We start from the raw sequence: 24,060 nt of genomic DNA on the forward strand, positions 1-24,060 counted from the left end.
TGCCCGTACAGAGAATTGTGTCTTCAAATAAATGAAGATTTTGTTTTTAGAGGGTATAGCATTGAACACCAAAAGTATTTAGTGTATTGTAACCTTGTGCTCAATAATTGAATATTTGAATTACTTGGATGGCATGTTTTTACACTGCTAATTCATGCAGGAAAATTACTGATATAGTACTACATGATGTTATGTTATTGCTTTAATTTGTTTCAGATGAAAAAGAAAGAAATCGTAGATTGTGCCATTGTCCTCCGTGCGAGACTAAAAGACAAACAGTTAAAGTTAAAACATCATGGATCAAAACCAGACGAAAGGCAATGTAGGTGGTATTTTGAACAAAATCAAACATGATTTATATCTTTGAAGTGGAGCTTAAGTTTAAACTGGTTTCTTTGAAATTCTTCTATAAAAAAAATCATGTGTTTACCGCATCTTAACTTCGAAGTGTTATTGTCACTTACTCAAGGTAAAAAACATGTCAAGTAGTTAAGTTAAGTAAACACTCACTTTAGGGTTTAATTCCCGGAGGCAAGTTACTTTCAAAAGTGGATCAATGAGCATGTCTGCGTACAAATTATAAATTACAGTCTTCTAAACAATGAATTCAGAGCTCTTAATTTTACATTCAAAGAAGTTATTGATTATTTTTTAGTGTCTATAGACCATATCTTTGTTTTCAGCCAAGTAGCTTTAATCATAGGCTGGGTGATATTTTTCCTGCTGGCATACAAAGTATCCACTATACAGATGGAATACACAGAATATGACCCCTTCCAGATTCTTCAAATTGACAGAGTTGGTATCTTTATATTAATACAATTGTAACAGTTTTGTTTCTTCATTATGACCCCAATTAGATACGTTGGAATGCATTAGTTTGCAAATGTATGGTTGTCTGTTAGTTTACCACATTATCTTTAGCTGTCTTAGTCATTAGTTTTTATTTGATTATAACCAAACATAAACAGTTTCCACAAACTATTTAAGGTTTAACTCAAAGATGAATTGAATGAATGTTTTATTAATTTAAAGCTATTTTTGTGTGTAAAAAAGTTCAGTTGGGAATTATTTTTTTAGAAAAGTTCAGTCAGGAATTATGAGCATTGTACGGGAAAAATATGAACTTTATGAGCTTATGGGGCAGAATTTATACCCTAAATTCGACCAAAAAAAACTACACACACACTTAATTATCTTCTTTTTTTTTTTTTACCATTGAATCACTTATCCCATCTCTGTATGGGTTTCTATCCATTCTTCAACAAAACGTTGATTGCTTTCATTTGTGAGGGAGGGAATGCCTGCTTTAAAAACAGCTCTTGTAAATAAATAACCTCAATTATTTGCGATCCATTTTGACAGGGTGCATCACAACGAGAAATCAAGAAGGCCTACAGGAAGCTCAGTTTGGAGTACCATCCTGATAAGGCTACTGGGGATTCTAAGATGTTCATGAAAGTAGCCAAAGCCTATGCAGCGTAAGTGTGGATGAATTTGAAGGAAGAGTTTGTCAGTTACAGAGTAATGTCAATTTATAATGGTGTATAGACCATTTACGTATACTTATTTATCCATTATCTTTATTTTATTTATAGCATAATAATATAAAATAATTATCATTTGTGTTTTGTTGTTATTCTCCAAATTTTAAATCAATTGAAAGATGCCTAGCACCTCTGTATGTCAAAAGCCTTTTTTAGAAGGACTATTCATTAAATAGTCCGAGCTATACTTCTCACTAAAATGTGCATAGAACAATTGTCAAGATAAACCCATAAACTACTTGCACTTATTTTGCATGTTGTCCAATGTAAATTCAAACAGTTTTGTCAGCCCCACTTTTAAACATGCTGAACATTTTGGATCTCAAGAGATGAAACATTAACTGTTAGAAAAATGCACACTAAATTTTATAACTTTTTTCCCCAAAATAATAAACAGGGTGCACGATCAATTTACTTTGTGGGATTTCCCTTTTAAATGTTAATGGTTTAAACAGACGGGTAAGTGGTGCTTTTTTCCCCAATAACTTTTTTAAACAATTTTTCATAGGAATTTCAACAAATGCATAAAAGACAGATTTTTATGCTGCTTATGGCAATGTGAAATACACAAGAGTAATTTTTATCTTATACACATCTGTTCTTGTTAAAAAATGATATATTTACTGCATTCATGTATATGGCTATGTATCAGGCAAGGTGAAATTTTGTTAAGATATCGACACAAACTGCAAGAAAAACTGTCTTTTGTGCTCTGAAAGTTTTTTCAAATGTATTATAATAACTTGAGATATTGGAAAAAATAAAGTTCTTAACGGTGTGTTTACAATCTGTCCAGCCTGTGTGTAAGCCCCTGAAAACCCAGTTGATTCTGCACCCTGATAAAGCTTAAGTTTGTTTTTCTTCTAGGTTAACAGATGAGGAGTCGAGAAAAAATTGGGAAGAATATGGGAATCCAGATGGGCCAGGAGGTAAAAATGATTTTTATGTAACACTACATGAATGTTAACTTAAAATAATGAAAAAAAACAAATTTTTAAACAAATTGACCTCAGAATTTTTAATTTCTCATTTAATATGATAGTTTTAACATTATTGTTTAACATCAAAACAAACATTTGTCACAAGATAATTTTAAATTGATTTGTTCTTATGCTTCTAAGACTTGCACACAGAAAAATTCTGATAGCCAATGGTTTGGGTTATTGATTGTGATCTTTTTTGGTGATCTTTTTTGTGCTTTTAAATCAAAACACAACATTAAAGTCAGTATTTTTTAATGAATTTCAGTAACAACCTTTGGTATAGCTCTGCCAAAGTGGATTGTCGATGACAAGAACTCCATATGGGTAGGTGTTTTTGACAATGCTATACAATATGATCACCTTTTCACCTTTCTGCCTGGGGCCTTTTCCTCAAACTATCAGTATATCATAATTTTTATTTTGCCAACTTATTTTGAAATATGTAACCTTATAATTATGTAAATGAAGATTTTCCGTTAAAACTAGGAACAGCAGTCTTTAAAAACAACTCAATTTTACAATAACAATGAAATAGATATGGTTGGACTTACCGTGGTTTAGGTCTGGTTTTGGGTGGTGTAGTGACTATTCTTGACTCTTGATGAATTTAAAACTGAAAAATATTGTTTTTGATTTAGCCATTTGCCTCATTATTAAAGCTCCACAAAATCTTTGTTTACATTTTGAATACTTTGAACGACACTGATGCATGTATACACAAAAGTCAATTTAAATGTGGCGTTCAGTAGACTAGTTCGGCTGATAATCTGCCAAAATTTTCAGATAATACAAGTAGGTATTGATTCACTGAATGTGTGTCAATAGGATATCAAATTTCTCAATCAATATGTACAGTGGAACCCCTCTAAACGGGATCCTTTCTATACCGGAATGCTCTCTTAACAGGACAAATTGTTCGGTTCCATTTTTTACCTATAAAATCATGCGTAAAATATCTCCTCAAGAATGGAATCCCCTCAATTCCGAATACCGGTCATTCTTTGGATCAAAATTAGGTTATTCCATACAAAATTGTACCTCTCTAAACCGGTCAAAACCGGTTTATTGCACCTCAGACCTAGAGTCAAAAACTTGTGAATAGGGGCTTAAAGACGTGTGAATTTAATAAAGAGGGTCGAAAATTGTGCAAACTGTAATAATCGCAAAACAATTTTAAGAGACTTGGCCTGTGATGTACATAACAATAGATAGAAGTGATAATACTGATTATAATTACTGGGTTAGCAAACATAGGGTTCTTCTGTGTGTTTTGATTTTGATGTACGTAGCCGTGCTAATTTTAATAAGCTTAATGCTATTTAACTTTGAATTGTTTATTGCTAATTAAGTGTCATATACAATAGTTATTTGCATAGTTCTTGAAGCAGTTGCATTTAGATATTCATTTAGATTTTCAAATTGGTAATTAAGATAACTAAGAATAAAAATGTCCGAACTTCCATCTAAGCGAAGGGGCATGAAATTGTCTCTGGAAGACAAAATCAAACTGATCAAAAAGTGTCAGAGTTGTTGCCTTAACCTACCCTCAAGATGCTGTCAGAGAAATATGGGGTAGGAAAGTCGACGATCGGGGATATTGTGCGTTTTTCAGGGTGCACTGTTTGATCTATGTTTTGACTGATTTTGCTTTCGAATCAACAGATTATTAAGTTAATGTTATATATAAATAAACTATTAAAATATGCTGAAAGTGTGTATTTTTCCACTTTAGGTGATGCAATTAACCTTCTAAAATTAAAATGGTCAATTTCCCCTCTAAACCGGAATCCTCTCAAAACCGGAATTTTCTCTTGGTCCTGGAGATGTCCGGTTTAGAGGGGTTCCACTGTACCTATTATGACAATCATAATCCAACATATCACCGTGACCTTGCTATGCTTTAATAGTTTTCATTCTCTAGCTATATATAGACAGCGATTTTTTTTTTTGTCCAATTGGGAAAAGTACCCGTACCGGTCCAACTGGAAAAAATTGAGTCGTGAAATCCCTCAAATAGGAAAAAATCGAGTCGTGAAACCCTCAAATTGGGAAATTGGTGTATTTGATTTTATGCTCCCAAATACTTTAAAATTGATAACTTAGTGTTTTCAAGCTGTCAATATTATATTTACCTAGGCTCAAACCATAGAGCTGCACAGGGAAACTAACAAAATGTTGCATTTACCAAAAAAAATAAAAAAATAATTTTTTTTTTTTTTTTTTTTTTTTTTTTTTTGACCTTAAATTGGGAATTTTTTGGCCAGCAATTGGGAAATTTGTAGTTTTTTCGTAATTGGGAAAGTGCCGTTTACCGGTACTTTATAAAGAAGGAAAAAAATCGCTGATATAGAGGATATTTGTCTATTTTAAGTCACGAGTTATCATAGAAAATAATATTTGCACGAGTGGCGAAGCCACAAGTGAAACAATATTTTTTCTATGATCAAGAGTGAATTAAAATTTATATTCCACCAAATACAACAGATTTTCTTTTTATCGTATGCTTACAAATGATCATTTTTCATTTTTGCCATTCTGGTAAATCTAATTCCCTGTAGGGCATCCCAAAATGCAATATGCTTTGCAAAAAGTTCACAAGAAAACATGCATTTATGAATGAGTTTATTTTTTATTTACAATACAACACAGTTCAAGTGAGGAGAAAAAACTCTGATCACACCATTTAAACAATAAATTTTTATTTGCTATTTAAAGCAGGTGAACAGTACAGTAATGTACGTGTATGTTCAAGAGAAGCTTATACGTATGTTATTACAAACATTCATTGCAGAGCAGCTGCCCTTGGTAAATTTGGGAGTCACAATGGGGAAGAAAATAATAGTTCCTGTAAAACAATGAATATAATATAATATTTACTGTTAATATTCACTATTTAAAGCACTGACTTTTTATGTCCCCGGATCGAATGATCGGGGGTATATTGTTTTTGGCCTGTCTGTCTGTCTGTCATTGTATGTGTGTGTCTGTGTTTCTGTCACTAAACTTTAACCTTGGTCTTAACTTTTGCATTATTGAAGATAGAAACTTGATATTCGGTGTGCACGTGTATCTCATGGAGCTTCACATTTTTATTGTTGAAAGGTCAAGGTTATCCTTCAAGGTCAAAGGTCAAATATATGGCTTCAAAGCAGCGCAATAGGGGGAATTGTGTTTCAGACAAACACATCTCTTGTTCAGGTTTAAATCACTTAAACCATCGGAAAGCATAAAATAATAAGTAATAATTTGTGTGTTATTGTTGCTTATATTCAGGTGTTGATGGTGTACATTGGAATATTCATGGTGATCATGCCAGCCTGTGTGGTAAGTTGTTATTCTAGAGTTGCTTTAAAAAAGTGGTAACATAGTGATTGTAAAAATTAAAAACTTGTAATTCTTTCCATAGTGATTGTAAAAACCTATAAAACACTTCATGTAATTCTTTCTTCTTTCATGGCATTAGGTTTGTAGAAAGTAGTTTACTGATTTGTCACATTCCTTTTGATCCTTAAAAGAGCTATAATTGTAAAAGATTTGGAAGAATCCATAGGTAATAAAACATGGCTGTAATTTTGCAATTGGTTGTATGGCATGAGTTGATTTTGTTATGTTGTTCACCACATGCCTGAAGAGCTAGGGGAATACAATTTATCAAATTATGGAGTACGATACATCCTATTGGAACAACACAACCAGGCATAATTCAATTTATTATGTACTGTATCAGGAAAAAAGCAACAAGTTACAACAAATATTGTCTTAATTCTGCTCATAGAAATAGCATGGTACTGAATTAACAATATATATACGTGTCATCATGATGTAATTATGATGTTTATGTTAATGGTGTGATTTAAAGTCTGGTTTTTTGCTGTTGAATACAAAAAAGGTTTTACATTGTGAAATGAAGATTCCTTTCCAGCAGCTTGTATTTTAGACTGGAAATATGCTAATTTCTAAGTTAGATTGTCTATAGGTATGTAAAAAATTGCTATTCACATATTTATGCCCCCCTTCGAAGAAGAGGGGGTATATTGTTTTGCACATGTCAGTCCGTATGTCCGTCCGTATGTCCGTCCACCAGATTGTTTCCGGATGATAGCTTAAGAACGCTTAGGCCTAGGATCATGAAACTTCATAAGTACATTGATCATGACTGGCAGATAACCCCTATTGATTTTGAGGTCACTAGGTCAAAGATCAAGGTCACGGTGACCCGAAATAGTAAAATGGTTTCCGGATGATAACTCAAGAACGCTTATGCCTAGGATCATGAAACTTCATAGGTACATTGATCATGACTCGCAGATGACCCCTATAGATTTTCAGGTCACTAGGTCAAAGGTCAAGGTCAAGGTGACCCGAAATAGTAAAATGGTTTCCGGATGATAACTCAAGAACGCTTATGCCTAGGATCATGAAACTTCATAGGTACATTGATCATGACTCGCAGATGACCCCTATTGATTTTCAGGTCACTAGGTCAAAGGTCAAGGTCACGGTGAGCCAAAATAGTAAAATGGTTTCCGGATGATAACTCAAGAAAGGTTATGCCTAGGATCATGAAATTCATAGGTACATTGATCATGACTGGCAGATGACCCCTATTGATTTTCAGGTCACTAGGTCAAGGTCACAGTGACTCGAAACAGTAAAATGGTTTCCGGGTGATAACTCAAGAAAACTTAGGCCTAGGATCATGAAACTTCATAGGTACATTTATCATGACTTGCAGATGACCCCTATTGATTTTCAGGTCACGAGGTCAAAAGTCAAGGTCACAGTGACAAAAAACGTATTCACACAATGGCTGCCACTACAACTAACAGCCCATATGGGGGGCATGCATGTTTTACAAACAGCCCTTGTTAAATGAAAATGTAGGTCAACGCTGATATAAGATCAGGTCATGCGAAAATGTGTCTTATGTAACATGCAACCACCTGTGCAATAGTGAAGGCTGGTCTGGAGCTACACTGGCTGCATATGGCATAAGACCCATTTTCACATGACACCACATAACATACACGCACCTTTGCTTAACATTGTTTTCAGGGAGTTTGGTGGTACAGGTCTATCAAGTTTAGCAAGGATCAGGTGCTCCTAAACACCACACGTCTCTACCTGTACTTCTTCAGCAAGAATCCACACATGATACTCAAAAGTAGGAGCAGTCTATTTAGGCCTCGCTCTGGGAAAACGGGGTTTAATGCATGTCAGTAAAATGTTGTCCCAGATTAGCCTGAGTGGACTAGCCTGTCTCTGCCTAGACTTGATTTTTGTTTAGAAAAAGTTTGTCCTCGATTAGCCTGCACAGACTGCCCCTTTTCCCACAGCAAGACTCATTTCTAAGGTTTATTGTATTTAACTGATATAAGTATTAGTGTTTGGACCTGGGATTTTAAATGAATGAAACAGGTCTCATTCATAAAATTACCAAACATAAAATTTGTTTGATTTCATGGATTTAAATGAAATTGTTGAATTCAATAAAATGTGTTATTAATTTTGCCATTTATGTATTAGTTCAATACCAAAACCATTCAATCAACTGAAGTCCTTGAATGGGTCTCACATTTTATTAAGATAGATACTTTAAAATGCCTGTAAAATCTTATGATTTGTTGATTTTGTGTACATTCGCACACCTTCAAAACCATGTATTTCTCTCCTTTTCAGAGGTGATAATGGTGCTAGGTGCCTCATTCGAGTTTGACAGGAACAATAACTCTGAGATTGTGGAGCGACCCAGCGACAATGAGGAGGTTCCTATGGTGAGCATTTTATAGTATTTTAATCAAGTTGTAAAAAAAACAATCAAGCAAAACCAACTTATCAAGCATTCCCAAAATATGAGTCTAAGAACAATAGACCTACTTCAGAATTAGCTAGATTTTGGAAAACCTGCTTATCTTGGGGTACAAACCAAGCTGACTTATTCATAATTCTATCAAGGTCACAAACCATATCGACCATAATATATTTGAATGAAACACGCATCCGTGCAAAACAAGGGGTCAGCAATGTTCATTTATCTGGATTAGATTAACTTTTCCAAGGATTTAGAGATATTAATCACATCTAGTAGACACTGTGTAGATATTTCGTACTTTTAAATGTATTTTTTTACTAATGTCAGATCCTGAATTTAAAATCACATACTCTGTTTGAAATGGAATGTTTCTGCTTGGCAAAACTGTTGCTAAAATTAGACATATAAATTATTAGTAATACTTGCGGTTGTATTTTTGGTTTTGCAAAGGTCAAACAATCTTTGTTTTTAATTATTGATATATTCTATTCATTACCTCCCCTGGCAGTTAATGAAGCAGTTACCTAACCTGGATGAGAAGAACAAGGAGCGCCCCCTATGTTTTGGCTACAGTGTGAAAGCGAGGGCACTACTGCACGCACACTTTGCCAGATATGAGGTCCCACCACAGTCACTCAAAATAGGTATACAAAATGGAAACCCAGAAAAATAATAAATTTAATTGTATTTTCATGGGTTATAAATGGGTTCGCTTGAATGTAAATGTTAAAAGTATAATTCACGTAAGAGTGAATACCCAAATTCAAACATTTAATTGCCCTTTTTCTTTTCATTGGCGTTGCTCTATCCAAAGGTTCATTTCAAAACGAACTCTTTTATAAAGAAAAATGTTGCATTCAGTTTTGGTTTCTCATAGTTTCTAAAAGCTTTTTTTGCAGGCAATTGGACCCTTCTCTCATAAATCGTAGAAATTATGGAGACTGTTTTGTCTAATAAGAGGAACAGGTCTTATATTTTTACCGCAGATACAATTTTTATTTGAGGCCTTAATCAGTATGAGTAGGCCATGAAAGTGATGCATAGTCAGGGTTTTTTTTTTTACTAAGAAAGTGACGCCGATATTCGGCGTCTTCCCCTACCATAATTTTCCCCCTAAAAATACCATTTCTCCTCCAAAAATATAATTTTTCACCAAAATATAATATTTTACCCTCAAAGAAATGTTTTTTTTCTTTTGGGAAGTCGACACTTATCCAATTTGTACCATGTACAACGATCTGGCTCTCTCTCTCTTTCTCTCCTGACGAACACTCAAATCTGGGAATCCCAGTGATTCTATATATAGCTCTTAAATCACGTCATGGAAACCGGGCAACTAATCGTATTAATCATGTGACTATTTTACTGGATTCCGGTCTTGCGCGAGAAGGGTGTTTCGTCAATTAATTACCGGAAACCAGTCGAATTTTCATCCGGGTTATGTGAAAGCAAGACATAAACGTTAAAACAGAAAAAAGTCTCACAATTGGCGTTCATACACGAACAAAATAAAACGTTCGGACTCGGAAAATATTAATTGCGTTGACGCATGTTTTAAGAATGAATCATCAAAAACCGTTGAAACCCAGCAGGATTCGGAGGTACATGTAATCAACATCGATTAATACTGTCGGATTATTGTGAAAGTGAAAGAAGACAATCGGCAGCTGCCGCACCTTTCCCTTCCAATACTGTAGCAGATCTAGATCGTCAACCCATTCATCATGAAATTGAAATCATAATATTGACATCGTTCCCCGGCCCCAGTTGAAAACATTTCCCACTATTAGCAGGGGTTTTTCAGCACTGTCTGCGCCTCCGGAAAACGGAGGCACTCCCAAACCAATGGACCCGATCCAAAACCGAAATTATAAAAAAAAATCCCAATTTAAAAAAAAAAAAAAAAATTTTTTTTAAATGAAGTGTCTTATAACTTGTGTGTAACCAGTGTTTGTTTTGGTAAAACATATCTGCTATAAGGTTTTGACTGTTCAGTAATTATCTCAGAGTGTAACTGTAACTGAAAAACAAAACTGCAGTACTTGAATAAACGTTGATCATGCCCAATATTGCATCTGTTTATATAAAGAAGACAAAATAACAAATAAAAACAAATTTATTTGTTAAACCACTGAATTATTTAAGCATGATAAATTCACAATTTTTTCCCAAATGAGCCGTTTCATCGAAGCAAAAATTCCCAAAATGGCTCATTTTGTCGATAAAAAATTCCCAATTTGGTCAGACTCCTTTTCCCAAAATAGGCAGAAAAACCCCTGATTAGATCTACACCTGCAACTTTATTTAGGACTTTGACTTTAATATCATACTTGTTCATGTGTTTAACAACAAAAAGGTCAGAGACATGCCTCTTTTTCTAAAAAAAAACCTGAAGTCTGTAGGTGAGTTATTGAAATGAACAGTTTTTATTTTTTCCCCAAATATGTCTCTTTCGCGCTCGATTTTCCCCTTTTACCCAGCGTCCAGCGTCTTCCCCTTTTTCTAAAAAAAAACCCTGATAGTTTTTTGTTCCCTTACAGATCAGATGTATGTTCTTAAGAAGTGCCCAGCGCTAGTCAATGAGATGATCAACATACTGTCACAGCTAGTTGCAAGTGCAATGGCTAGACAACGTAAGTTATCCTAGTGGCAATGTACTTTCTGTGGAGGTTATAAGAATACAGGTACACATTTATATGAAAGATTCACTTACAAGTGTATCATTTTAGATCATAAATATATTTTTTTTTGCAAGATATTTCATTTTGAATGCTTAGTATGTGAGTAAAATAAATCTTATATGGCACACTACTCTGGGGTAGTACCCATTTTTAATGTTAAAGGGACTGTTAACCGCGATTGACGAAAAAAGAAAAGTTCTAAAATACCATATTTTTTTACAATTATTAGTTAATATTGATTAAAATATCACAACTGGTATATTACATTACTTGAAAAAAGTTGTTAAGTTTTCATATTTTCACTACTGGGTACAGGTACCAGGTAACTACCAATTAACTATAATAATGCAAGTAGATTGATCATCATCGTCACGTGGTAAACCCAGGAATGCAAATTGTGCATGCGTTGTGAATTGTATATATTTTATATATTCAATGATTAATCTACTTGCGTTATTTATAGTTTTGTATATCGTTATGTCACCTATTTTCGCAATGTACTTTCGATTTCACATCGCGAAATTTGATTACCGAATATACTGAAAATATTAAATTTTTTCAAGTAATGTAATATACCAGTCATGATATTTTAATCAATATAAACTAATAATCGTAAAAAAAATATGGTATTTTAGAACTTTTCTTTTTCGTAAATGGCGGTTGACAGTCCCTTTAAAAATAGCATCAATACAATTAACATGTGATTGTTAGCTCAACTGAGCACAGCGTGCTCATGGTGAGCTTTTGGGATCGCCTTTTGTCCGTCGTCTGTCGTGCGTCCGTCGTCAACATTTTGCCTTGTGAACACTCTAGAGGCCACATTTCTTGTCTGATCTTCATGAAACTTGGTCAGAACATTTGTCCCAATGATACCTCGACCGAGTTGATAACTTGGTCATGCTGGGTCAAAAACTAGGTCAAAAAAAAGAAAAACCTTGTGAACACTGTAGAAGTCACATTTGATGCCCAATCTTCATGTAACTTTGTCAAATTGTTTGTCTTAATGTTACGTTGGTTGAGTATAAAAATGGTTCCGGTCCGTTGGAAAACATGGCCGCCAGGGGGCGGGGCAGTATTCCTAATATGGCTTTAGAGAAACCTTGTGAACACTCTAGAAGTCACAATTTTTGTCCAATCTTCATGAAACTTGGTCAAAACATTGGTTTTATTGATATCTCGGACGAGTTTGAAAATGGTCGAGATCTGTGAAAAAACATGGCCGCCAGGGGGCGGGGCAGTTTTCTCTATATGTATATAGTGAAAACATGTGAACAGTCTAGAAGACACATTTTTTGCCCAATCTTCATGAAATTTGGTCAGAACATTTGTTTCCTGGATACGATGGTTGAGTTTGAAAATGGTTTGGATCCATAAAAAATATGGCCTCCGGGGCGGGGGTCATTTTCCTTATATTTATATACTTAAAAAAGCTTGTGAAGACTCTAGAAGTCACATTTTTTGCCTTATCATCATGAAATTTTGTAAAAACATTGGTTTTGTGGATATCTCAGAGGAGTTTAAAAATTGTCATTTGAAAAACATGGCCACCAGGGGGTGGGGCAGTTGTCTCTATATGTATATAGTGAAAAAAGGTGAACAGTTTAGAAGACACATTTTTTCCCAATCTTCATGAAATTTGGTCAGAACATTTGTTTCCTGGATACGACGGTTGAGTTCAAAAATGGTTTGGATCGGTAAAACAACATGGCCGCCAGTGGGGGCTCTTTTTAGCTCACCTGAGCACAACGTGCTCATGGTGAGCTTTTGTGATCGCTTTTTGTCCGTCGTCTGTTGTCCATTGTCCTTGTGCGGCGTCAACATTTGCCTTGTTAACTCTCAAGAGGCCACATTTATTGTCCAATGTTCATGAAATTTGGTCAGAAGATTGGTTCAATGATATCTTGGATGAGTTCGAAAATGGTTACGTTTGCTTGAAAAACATGGCTGCCAAGGGGCGGGGCATTTTTCCTTATATGGCTATATATGGCTATAGTAAAATCTTGTTAACACTCTAGAGGCCACAGTTATTGTCTGATCTTCATAAAACTTCGTCAGAAGATTCATCCCAATAATATCTTGGACGAGTTCAAAAATGATGCCGGTTGGTTGAAAAACATGGCCACTACAGGGGCGGGGCTATTTTCCTTATATGGCTATAGTTAAACCTTGTTAACACTCTAGAGGTCACATTTATTTTCCAATCATCATAAAATTCGGTCAGAAGATTTGTCCCAATGATATCTTGGATGAGTTCGAAAATGGTTTTGGTTGCTTTAAAAACATGGCCACCAGGGGCGGGGCATTTTTCCTTATATGGCTATATATGGCTATAGTAAAACCTTGTTAACACTCTAGAGGCCACATTTATTGTCCAATCTTCATGAAATTTGGTCAGAAGATTGGTCTCAATGATATCTTGGATGAGTTTGAAAATAATTATGTTTGCTTGAAAAAAATGGCTTCCAAGGGGCGGGGCATTTTTCCTTATATGGCTATAGTAAAATCTTGTTAACACTCTAGAGGCCACATTTACTGTCCGATCTTCATGAAACTTGGTCAGAAGATTCATCCCAATAATATCTTGGACGAGTCTCAAAATGATGCCGGTTGGTTGCAAAACATGGCTGCCAGGGGCGGGGCATTTTTCCTTATAAGGCTATAGTAAAACCTTGTTAACACTCTAGAGGCCACATTTATTTTCCCATCTTCGTGAAACTTGGTCAGAAGATTTGTCCAGAGCTCCAGATGAGGGTCGTATTTTCGTTATTACGAATTATTTTCAAGTCCGTTACGTATTTATTTTAAAATCTTGTCGTACCATTAAGAATTACAAAATCAAGTTACGAATATTATTTTTACATCGGTTCCTATCGATTTTTATTGAGTTCTTTTTGCGTATTAAAGATCTTTTCGGTGCTTATATACAGGGGTTAACGTAAGAAATTGACACTCACTTGCCCGGGGGGCAAGTTACTTTGAACATCTACTTGCCCTCATTAAAAACTGGTTGCCCTATTTTGAAGTCATTTTTTTATTGTCATTTGATCTTTAAAGCATTGATGCATTATTATTCTAGATTTAATTTCAGCTATATTCAATGTATCAACAATAAATAAATAATCGTTTTTATAATATAAAGTTGTCAGCAAAACAAAATCTGGACAGTTTTATTTCATTGAATAGTCACTATTGAATACAATACATATGAAAAGTTTATTACAATTAAAATTTTCAAACGATATACTTGTCACTATATCTATACAAAGGGCATAGATTAAAAGGGGAGAGGGCTTAAAATAGTACTGTGAAAATGATTGTTCAGAGATTGAAAATCATCATGATGTCTTTGATGAAGAGTTTCTCACTATTTTAAACTGTGAATATGTAACATACAAGTTATTCACAGTTAACGCTTTCGTGATTCATTTTCATATTTTCTCTTCCTTTCATTTTCGGTTGTTTTGGTTTGTTCCTTTGAGTGTTTCAAGTTACTTTTATTAAAAATAGAAAAGATCGGCTGGACGCTACCGTCCGCCATGTTGAAACGTCTGCCGAGTAGAACTTGTTTTGAGCGTTTAGATTGGCTTATACAATGCAAGCGACCAATCAAATCTAGTTTTACTTGTACTTGATAAACAAATATATTGACCCAAAGAAAATAAATAGATACAAGGGGAAAAGTCGAAAAAAATACCGCAAGTATGCTAATACGAAACGGACTTGCCCGGCGGACTATCTACTTTGGAAAATCACTTGCCCGCGACGATTTTAACCTGGCACGGGCAAGCGGGCGTCCGCTTAAAAAAAGCCCTGATATATAGAATGGTTATCGGGTTTGTTTAACAAAGCGCATTTTTTTCCAATAAAAGCGGCGTGTACAGTCTATCTGTAAAAAAAAAAATGGCGGAGCCCAGAGAGCGTCCTAAAAAACTGCAAAGCGTGCAAAAACACGCTTTTAACATATTGTACGTAAAGTGAGCCGAAGTTGAATGTTAAGAAAGACATTATAGAAAAGATCTTATACGATGTTGTATGTTCAGTTGCCGACACAGTCGGAAAACCTAAAAGAAATAATGCGACACGACGGGTCCAAACTTAAACAAAAAAAAACATTGAACAAGTGGAAGGGACAATTCCCGTGGCTAATCGTTGAAAAGATTGAAGGAGAGACCCGTTTTAATTATGAAATATGTAAAAATTCATCGAAGGCATGCAATCTAAACACAGTTTGGGCATATGAAGGTATTTGAAAAATAAAATGGTATAATACTGAATAGACACTGTTGAACTCGTATAAATAAAGTTGCTAGTATGTTTATTTTGATTTTTTGCATGAAAATAATCATTATTATTTATTTTTAGGTCATTTAGAAAAGTTAAGAATTATTTTCCAAAACGTTAAGAATAACATTTCAGAGTTAAGAATTATTTTTGAAAATCTGGTAGTAACGTTAAGAATTTCACAAAACCTTATCTGGAGCTCTGTTTGTCCCAATAATATCTTGTTATCTCAGGTGAGCGACTTTGGGCCTTTCAGGCCCTCTTGTTCCTTGTATTTATACAGTAAAAAAGCTTGTGAACACTCTAGAAGCCACATTTTTAGCTAGTTCCTTCGGGTCTCTGGTGAGCGCCTTAGGGCCCATGGCCCTCTTGTTTTTCATGTTATCATGGTTCATATTATCATTGTGTAATTTGCATAATCATTTTTCCAATTAAAATATTAATATAATATATTAGTAGCCTACCCTTGCATTATCACCCTAAATAAAAAAACAAAAGCAATCTTGGCCATGAAAACTAAAAAAAAAACTACACCATAAACCATAAACCTTTTCAATGAAATGTTGCATAATCACACACTGAAAAACTACAACAACCCCAGAAATATCCCCTATTTCTTACCTGTCCCAGGCCCCAATGAGCTGCCGAGGTTGGACACAGTGGAGAACTGCATGAAGGTGTCCCAGATGATCACCCAAGCCCTCGAGTCTAAGGCCAGTCCCCTACAGCAGCTGCCCCACATCAGACCTGACATGATGAGACACTTTGTCACAAAAAGGGTAATGAAAATACACATGTGTCAATTTTCAAGGTTCTTGAACTTTAATATGCACTTAAATTGGCAGTGTTCTTCTTAGTGGAATTTCTTTTCTGGAAAATTTGGTATGCTTTTTTATGCATATAAACAAATTAAATTATAGATTGTGGACATACAGTTAGATTAAATTATATTAACCATGCAATTATTGTTGGTGTAAGCCATACAGTTAGCAGATGACAATAATATACACTTAGTAACAACAGTTGTCCAAATGAGATCTTTTCTGAAATATGAAACTGGGTCATGTGGGGTCAAAGGTTGGTCTATAGGTCAAAAAGCTTGTTTCAGAGGTCAATGAATTGCCTTATCTTCATGCATTTCTGTAACATGCTTTACCAGAAACAAAGGTCAAACAAAGTGAATAACGCAAAATTTAAGACATGACATTGTTAATACCAAACAATTTTTTTTTATAGTTTGATTGCTCTCTGTATTCATGAGGGTGAAACCTCAGCTGTGTTTAACACAGAGGGTGCTGTTTGCATCAATCCAGACCTATTGATGAGATAATAAAGAATACATATTTGCTTTGCAGAGGAATGTTCAGCGTATCCGAGACCTGGTCGCCATGGATGAAGAAGAGAGACGTGCCCTATTGCGCAATCTTAATGACGCCGAGTACCAGGATGTTATGAATGTGTGTGCCACTATGCCCAATGTGGAGATGATAGTACAGTCTGAAGGTGAGATACCTGATTGATGACACAGGATTAGAAACAAACATTTATTTTATTTAAAAAAACACCACATTTTATCCATTGTTGTCGACCTACATTTTAGAATTCTTTCTGTGTACAAAGGGCACTTAAGTTTTCATAAAAAATTAAGTGGTATACAAATTATTTTTGGGGGGCATAAGCTCATGGGCTTTTGCTTGTTTCCATCCCGGATGACAATGTATTTAATCTCGGATGTGCTTGAATGAACAAATGAGCATGCAGACTTTTGATATCGTCTGGTTTTGTTTCCAAGTTTTTTGTGCAGTTTACACAGGGTAATCAATGACGACACTTTGATTTTTTAAATTTTATTTAAAGGAAGTCTATACTAATGGAAAATCCTGTACAAGCGGAAAGTGTCATCCCATATAAGCCTTTGCATACTGCAGAGGCTGATCAAGTACTCCACTTAACTCTTATGCATTAAGATTTGTTTTCCAAGAAATAGGCTCATATGTTTGGTCTAAGTGGCACAAAAAAGAAAATCAGAGACGTGTGGAAACACTAAATATTAATGTGACTGACAATAGGAAACATATTGATTAGTATTGGACCAGAGGCTCATGTAACTCTTCCACTATATCAATATCCAGTGAAGGACGACGAGGACAAGTCGATCACCGCGGGAAGCATCGTCACGGTAACCGTGAGTCTGAAGCGCAGGAACATGATGGACGGGTTTGATATCGAAAAGCTGACAGGCGAGATGGAGGACACGAACATGAGGGACGAGGAACAGGAGGCAGTGGAGGAAAAGGAGCCAGATGAGGAAGGAAAAGTAAGGGACTGAATATTTCTTTGTATCTTCTAACACCAGGAGTCATTGTTTCTCTCTCTCGTGTATATAGAAGGTTATTTATTTCCAATTTTAGTTTTTCTTTAAAACAAACTTTTGTGCTTTGATCTATTTGCTTTCATACATAAAATTAGCTTTAGTTTACGATCAAGGAAAACCTTGCATGTTTTTGCCTTTCATTCAAAAGATTCTATTGCAGATATGTTCTGACCCAGTTGGAAATTTCGTGGATATGCTTGCCACAGTATATGTAAGATTTCACAATTTTTGTATGGAAATGGAGGTGGTTTGAAAATTTAAGATGATAAATGCCATCAGGTTATCAGGAAGCATGTGTCTACTTTTAGCATTTAATTTTATTGAAATCTAATACATCTGGGTTTTTTTGTTCGGGGATAAAATACACATGTGTTGGGATACTAAAACTGTTGTGCATGCATTGAATTGAGATGTTATTGCTGCTTTTTTTATTTTTTTCTTCTCCAAGAAATAACTGGTTGTAATATGTCTCTTGTAAGGTTTAAGGTGTTAAATGGTGTTATGAGTAAAGAAGATGAAATGGAAAACAATTGTGCATGTTAAACGTTTTGTAACTTTGCCAAATATATAGTTTTTAATTTTGTGTGTTCTTGCACTCTATAATTATGCACATTTCCAGTAGAATACAAGTACAACAAATGAAAAAGTTTCTTGTTAATTGTGGGCAAAAAAAATGCACATGAATGGTGTTTCCACAATGTAATTTTATCTAATTGTGTTATTGAATATCATTTTGGTACTGTTTACAGCATAAGATGTTATTGATAACTGTTGATTTATCTATTTCCCTATCCTCAGGCTATGTTTTATGCTGTCATATTTTAGGTTTGTGTGTGCGCACCTTTTTTGCCTGTTTTGCCCTGGGTATAATATATTTTTAAATAAGGAAATATGTTCAAAACTGTTACATGAATTAAGAACATTTATTTGTTATTAATTGACACAGTTCATGCCCAGTTAAAAGAGGAATGATTTTAAATATTTTATAATTCAGAATTGTCTTATTGTCTAGCATTTTCTAAAAAAAATGGCTTATCTAATTATGTTAAATTTTGTCTATAGTAAATCTCACAGAAAAGTTGTACCAAATATTATGCAAACAGAAACACTTATTGTGGCTACTAGGAGAGTATTTTTGTCCCCAATCGGTTTCACCGGAGGGTACTTATGGTTTGCGCTCTGTCTGTCTGTCAGTCAGTCACACTTTTCTGGATCCTGCGATAACTTTGAAAACGTCTTAATTTTTTTTCATGAAACTTGAAACATGGATAGATGGCAATATGGACATTATGCACGTCATTTCATTTTGTTCCTACGTCAAAAATTCTGGTTGTTATGGCAACAAATAGACTAGAAATACTGCTGAAAATGGTGGTTTTCTGGATCCTGTGATAACTTTAAAAAGTTCTTCATATTTTTTCATGAAACTTTAAACATGGATAGATGGCAATATGGACATTATGCAGGTCATTAGCTCATCTATTTTTTGGAAAAAAAAATGAGCTATTGTCATTACCTTGGCGTCAGCGTCGGCGTCAGCGTCGGCGTCCGGTTAAGTTTTGCGTTTAGGTCCACTTTTCTCATAAAGTATCAATGCTTTTGCATTCAAACTTGGTACACTTACTTACTATCATGAGGGGACTGGGCAGGCAAAGTTAGATAACTCTGGCATGCATTTTGATAGAATTATGTGCCCTTTTTATACATAGAAAATTGAAAATTTTGGTTAAGTTTTGTGTTTAGGTCCATTTTATTCCTTAAGTATCAAAGCTATTGCTTTCATACTTGCAACACTTACTAACTATCATAAGGGGACTGTGCAGGCAAAGTTATGTAACTCTGACTGACATTTCAACAGAATTATGTGCCCTTTTTATACTTAGAAAATTGAAAATTTGGTTAAGTTTTGTGTTTAGGTCCACTTTATTCCTAAAGTATCAAAGCTATTGCTTTCATACTTGCAACACTTACTAACTATCATAAGGGGACTGTGCAGGCAAAGTTATGTTACTCCGACTGGCATTTTGAGGAAATAATGGGCCCTTTATACTTAGAAAATTGAAAATTTTGTTTAGCTTTGTGTTTTGGTCCACTTTACCCCTAAAGTATCATAGATATTGCTTTCATACTTGGAACACTCACAAACTATCATAAGGGGACAGTAAAGGACAAGTTGCATAACTCTGGTTGTCATTTTTATGTACTTATGGCCCTTTTTTGACTTAGTAAAGTTGAATATATGGTAAAATTTTGTGTTTAGATCCACTTTACTTCTAAAGTATCAAGGCTATTGCTTTCAAACTTCAAATACTTTAATGCTATCATGAGGGTACTGTACCTGGCAAGTTGAATTTTACCTTGACCTTTGAATGACCTTGACTCTCAAGGTCAAATTATTAAATTTTGCTAAAATTGCATTAACTTCTTTATTTATGATTAGATTTGATTGATACTTTGACAAAACAACACTTACCTGACATACCACAATAGACTCCACCCAAACCATCCCCCGCGCCCCCCCACCCGAATCCCCCCCCCCCCCCCCCCCCCCCCAATTTTTTTTTTTATGTCCCCCACTATAGTAGTGGGGGACATATTGTTTTTTGCCCTGTCTGTTGGTTGGTTGGTTGGTCTGTTGGTTGGTCTGTTGGTTGGTTTGTGCCAACTTTAACATTTGCAATAACTTTTGCAATATTGAAGATAGCAACTTGATATTTGGCATGCATGTGTATGTCATGGAGCTGCACATTTTGAGTGTTGAAAGGTCAAGGTCAAGGTCATCCTTCAAGGTCAAATATATGTGTCAAAATTGCTCATGTAATGTCACTTCTGTAATATTTAAGCTAGCAATTTTATATTTGAAATGCATGTGTATCTCATGGAGCTGCACATTTTGAGTGGTGAAGGGTCATGGTCAAGGTCATCCTTCAAGGTCAAACGTCATATAGGTGGACATTGTGTTTCACAAACACATCTTGTTTTTTTTTAATTTATTTTGTAAAGATCATCTAATAAATGACAACCACACCCTCACACTATACCCCGCCCCCCCCCCCCCCCAATTTTTTTTTTTTTTTTTTTAAACTTTTTTTTTTGCATTTTTTTTTGCATTTTTGGAAGATAATGTAATAAATGACCACAACCCCACACTATACACCCTCTCCTGTCCACCCCTTCCTCCTTTGTGATTGAAATTGAGTTAGGTCCCTTCACCTTTAAAAAGAAAAATAGATGAGCGGTCTGCACCCGCAAGACGGTGCTCTTGTTTTTATTTTGTTCCTGCGTCGAAAATTCTGGTTGCTATGGCAACAAATATATAAAAAAATCTGACAATGGTGGGATTTCTTACAATAGTGGAGCCGGTAGGGGACATATATTGCTTGGCAATAGTCTTGTTAATATATGATGTTTATTAGCATTTTGATATTCTTCTACAAAAAAACAAAACAAACATTAGCAGGCTCCACATTTTATTTCTGTTTTCTTTATTTCTGTCAGACTGAAAGTAGAGCAAGTATAATGTCTGTTTTATCAAATAATGTCTTCATTTCTACAGGCTTAAAAAAAAGACAAACTAGATGTGTTTGTGAAATATTATGTCCCCACCATATATTTGACATTGAAGGATGACCTTGACCTTTCACCACTCAAAATGTGCAGCTCCATGAGATACACATGCATGCCAAATATCAAGTTGCTATCTTCAGTATTGCAAAAGTTATGATCAATGTTCAAGTTTAACGCAAGCAAACCTACAAACAAACCAACAAACAGACAGGACAAAAACAATATGTCCCCAGTATAGACTGGGGGACATAAAAATGTGTGTTGACACAGTAATAAATTTTGTAAAGTTGTAGTTTTTTTAATGAATTTCAGCTTACCATTCAATACAATATATTTGTATGCACATTTTGAGTGGTGAAAGGCAAAGGTCATTCTTCAAGGTCAAAGGTCAAATATATGGGGGGGGACATAGTGTTTCACAAACACATCTTGTTGTACTATGCTTTAACAATTTATTTTCAAAACCAAAACCTATGTAAATAAAAATTAAAATATGGCATAATGTTGAAATGGTGAACTAGGTAGGTTGATAGACATGAAACAGTGAGGTCCCATCCTCTCAAGATGTTTCAGAAGACACTGTGAGTGTGTACTCTCCGGAAATGGATGGAGTATTAAGCTTTAGATGGATTTAATCTTAAATTTATATAGGTTTTATTACCAAACTATTGAATCTTTACACCAGGATGGTAAATTGTAAGCATATACAATGGTTTCATGTTAAGTGATCAAAATTAAAAAGATTAAAACTATACTAAGTATGGACTAGGGAGTGATGTTAATAAATGGATCTTTTTTCTGCAGCAACAATCTAATTCATGATCAAATAAACTAAGGTGTCAGTGTTGTTTTTTGTTCAAATTCGGGGCCGGTACAGCTTCATTCCCAAGTTTTTCCCCTCCCCATCCGTTCCCCCAATTTTATTTATTGGATCTCAAAATTTAGTCCTTATCTAGCTGTATATGTTGTACCTAAGTAAATATAATATTGGAAACAATTTGACACTCACTTTTAAATCATTTTAAAGCAAAACAACACTAATTTAGTCATTTTTCATATCCAAAAGGACCCGGACCCATTCCCACAATAGTGAAAAAAAAAACACTGGTTGTATTTCAGCAAATGCAGTAAAAGTAATGCCATTTTATGTACTTTTTGTGCCATTTGATGTTTAACTTGTTGTATTTTTCAGCCAATTTTATATTTATCCTGAACCACTCGTCAAGGCTCACCAATTGGGTTATATTAAGTTCTCTGAATAAACATGTCTGTTTTCAAACAAAACTAGCATTTTGTTTGTTTATTTTCAGCCTGTGGATGAGGCCAGCCCAGAGCAGAAACCAAAAACATGGCAGAAGCATCAGCATGGTAAGGGAAAGAAAAAGGCAAAGGGCAAGAAGCCTAAACAGGCCTATCAGTGGAAGCAGCAGCCAGTCCAGAATGTGGGGGCCAAGTCTGAACATGAGGGCGCAGAGAAACAGGCAGAACACGAAGAGGTATGGAGGGGAATTTGTGATGGCGTATTCCAGATTACTAGAAGGAATACAGGGTTTCACTCAGGTTTGCAGTTAGCGAATGATTTTAAAAATGTTAGAAGGTAATGTTAATTTCTGTTCATAATATTTTTGAACATTGAAAGAATGAATTGAGGGCATAGTTTTTGTCAAAATAGCCTTGTGATATCCCTGTGTAATCCCTGCCTCGTGGGCCCTAATGAAACACCTGGGAATATGTATTTGTGTCACCTAATCAAGTACACTACATGAAGAAATTGCGCAATATTTGTTGTCTTTTTAATTGGTGTTTCCATCTTGAACATTTTTGTCAATAATGTTTACAATATGATTCTATCTTGTAAAATTTTAATTACAAGTGGTAAATTTTATTTAACGCATGTACTATTTACTGCTCTGGTATGCATTTTGAGGCCCTTAGAAAATCAATTAAAGTGAAAGACCTTTCTTAATACATTTAAGTTTAAGAGGCTTCATTTTCAACCGTAAGATACTGATGAGCTGAAAACAGCAAGTTACTCGCAGGCTATTCTGGCTTTATGCTGGTTGCATATAGCCATGTCACTTTGCTTCTGAGCGAAAGATGTTTAAATATGCAAGTTGAGTCAATTATCATGAAATTCTGTGTTTGACAGCAGGGAGATGAGGAGGAGGATGGTGAGGGAGGGTCAGGCACAGAATCAGAACAGGAGGAGGCAGCTGCCGCCAGCAAAAAGGTGGGAACTAGGAGCAGCTTCATGTAGGGCTTGTTGTCCCCTACCGGTGAAACTGGAGGGGACTTATGGTTTGCACTCCGTCTGTCTGTCAGTCAGTCAGTCTGTCAGTCAGTCAGTCTGTCTGTCACACTTTTCTGGATCCTGCGATAGCTTTAAAAGTTCTTCATATTTTTCATGAAACTTTAAACATGGATAGTTGGCAATATGGAGATTATGCACGTCATTTTATTGTGTTCCTATGTCAAGAATTCTGGTTGCTATGGAAACAAATATATATATGAAAAAAATCTGACAATGGTGGAGTTTCACCAGTAGGGGACAATATTGCTTGGCAATCTCTTGTTTTTCCTGCCTTTGCAAGGCTAATATGAAGTACACTTCTCAATAGAAAATTTCTCAAAATGATGATTACTTCCCCAAATTTCAAGTTCACCATAGAAAATATATGCTCTTTCTTTTGTTGTGCCATCTACATTCACGTTTGAGTCCATATGCTGGGGAAAGGACTGTTGTGTAAACCTGGACATTGGAAAATGGCTGTAGAAACATTTAATTATCCCCACGCTTTTTTAAAAGCGTGGGGAT

General features: G+C 35.1%; 1 protein-coding gene across 1 annotated transcript in view; it reads left to right on the forward strand.

The window, feature by feature from the left end:
* The first annotated feature begins 295 nt into the window (after positions 1-295).
* The window catches only part of LOC127878477 (translocation protein SEC63 homolog), a 34,548-nt gene continuing 10,783 nt past the window's right edge, over positions 296-24,060 (forward strand). Inside the window, exons 1-15 of the mRNA XM_052425004.1 lie at positions 296-322; positions 1,366-1,481; positions 2,415-2,476; positions 2,796-2,854; positions 5,804-5,854; positions 7,586-7,694; positions 8,210-8,304; positions 8,851-8,986; positions 10,883-10,975; positions 15,935-16,083; positions 16,660-16,807; positions 17,437-17,621; positions 21,819-21,826; positions 22,534-22,741; positions 23,398-23,475. Coding sequence (XP_052280964.1) covers positions 296-322; positions 1,366-1,481; positions 2,415-2,476; positions 2,796-2,854; positions 5,804-5,854; positions 7,586-7,694; positions 8,210-8,304; positions 8,851-8,986; positions 10,883-10,975; positions 15,935-16,083; positions 16,660-16,807; positions 17,437-17,621; positions 21,819-21,826; positions 22,534-22,741; positions 23,398-23,475 — 1,524 coding nt within the window. The remainder of the gene's footprint in view (positions 323-1,365; positions 1,482-2,414; positions 2,477-2,795; positions 2,855-5,803; positions 5,855-7,585; positions 7,695-8,209; positions 8,305-8,850; positions 8,987-10,882; positions 10,976-15,934; positions 16,084-16,659; positions 16,808-17,436; positions 17,622-21,818; positions 21,827-22,533; positions 22,742-23,397; positions 23,476-24,060) is intronic.

This window comes from Dreissena polymorpha, chromosome 4 (genome assembly GCF_020536995.1).
Source record: "Dreissena polymorpha isolate Duluth1 chromosome 4, UMN_Dpol_1.0, whole genome shotgun sequence".
NCBI classification, from domain to species: Eukaryota; Metazoa; Mollusca; class Bivalvia; order Myida; family Dreissenidae; genus Dreissena; species Dreissena polymorpha.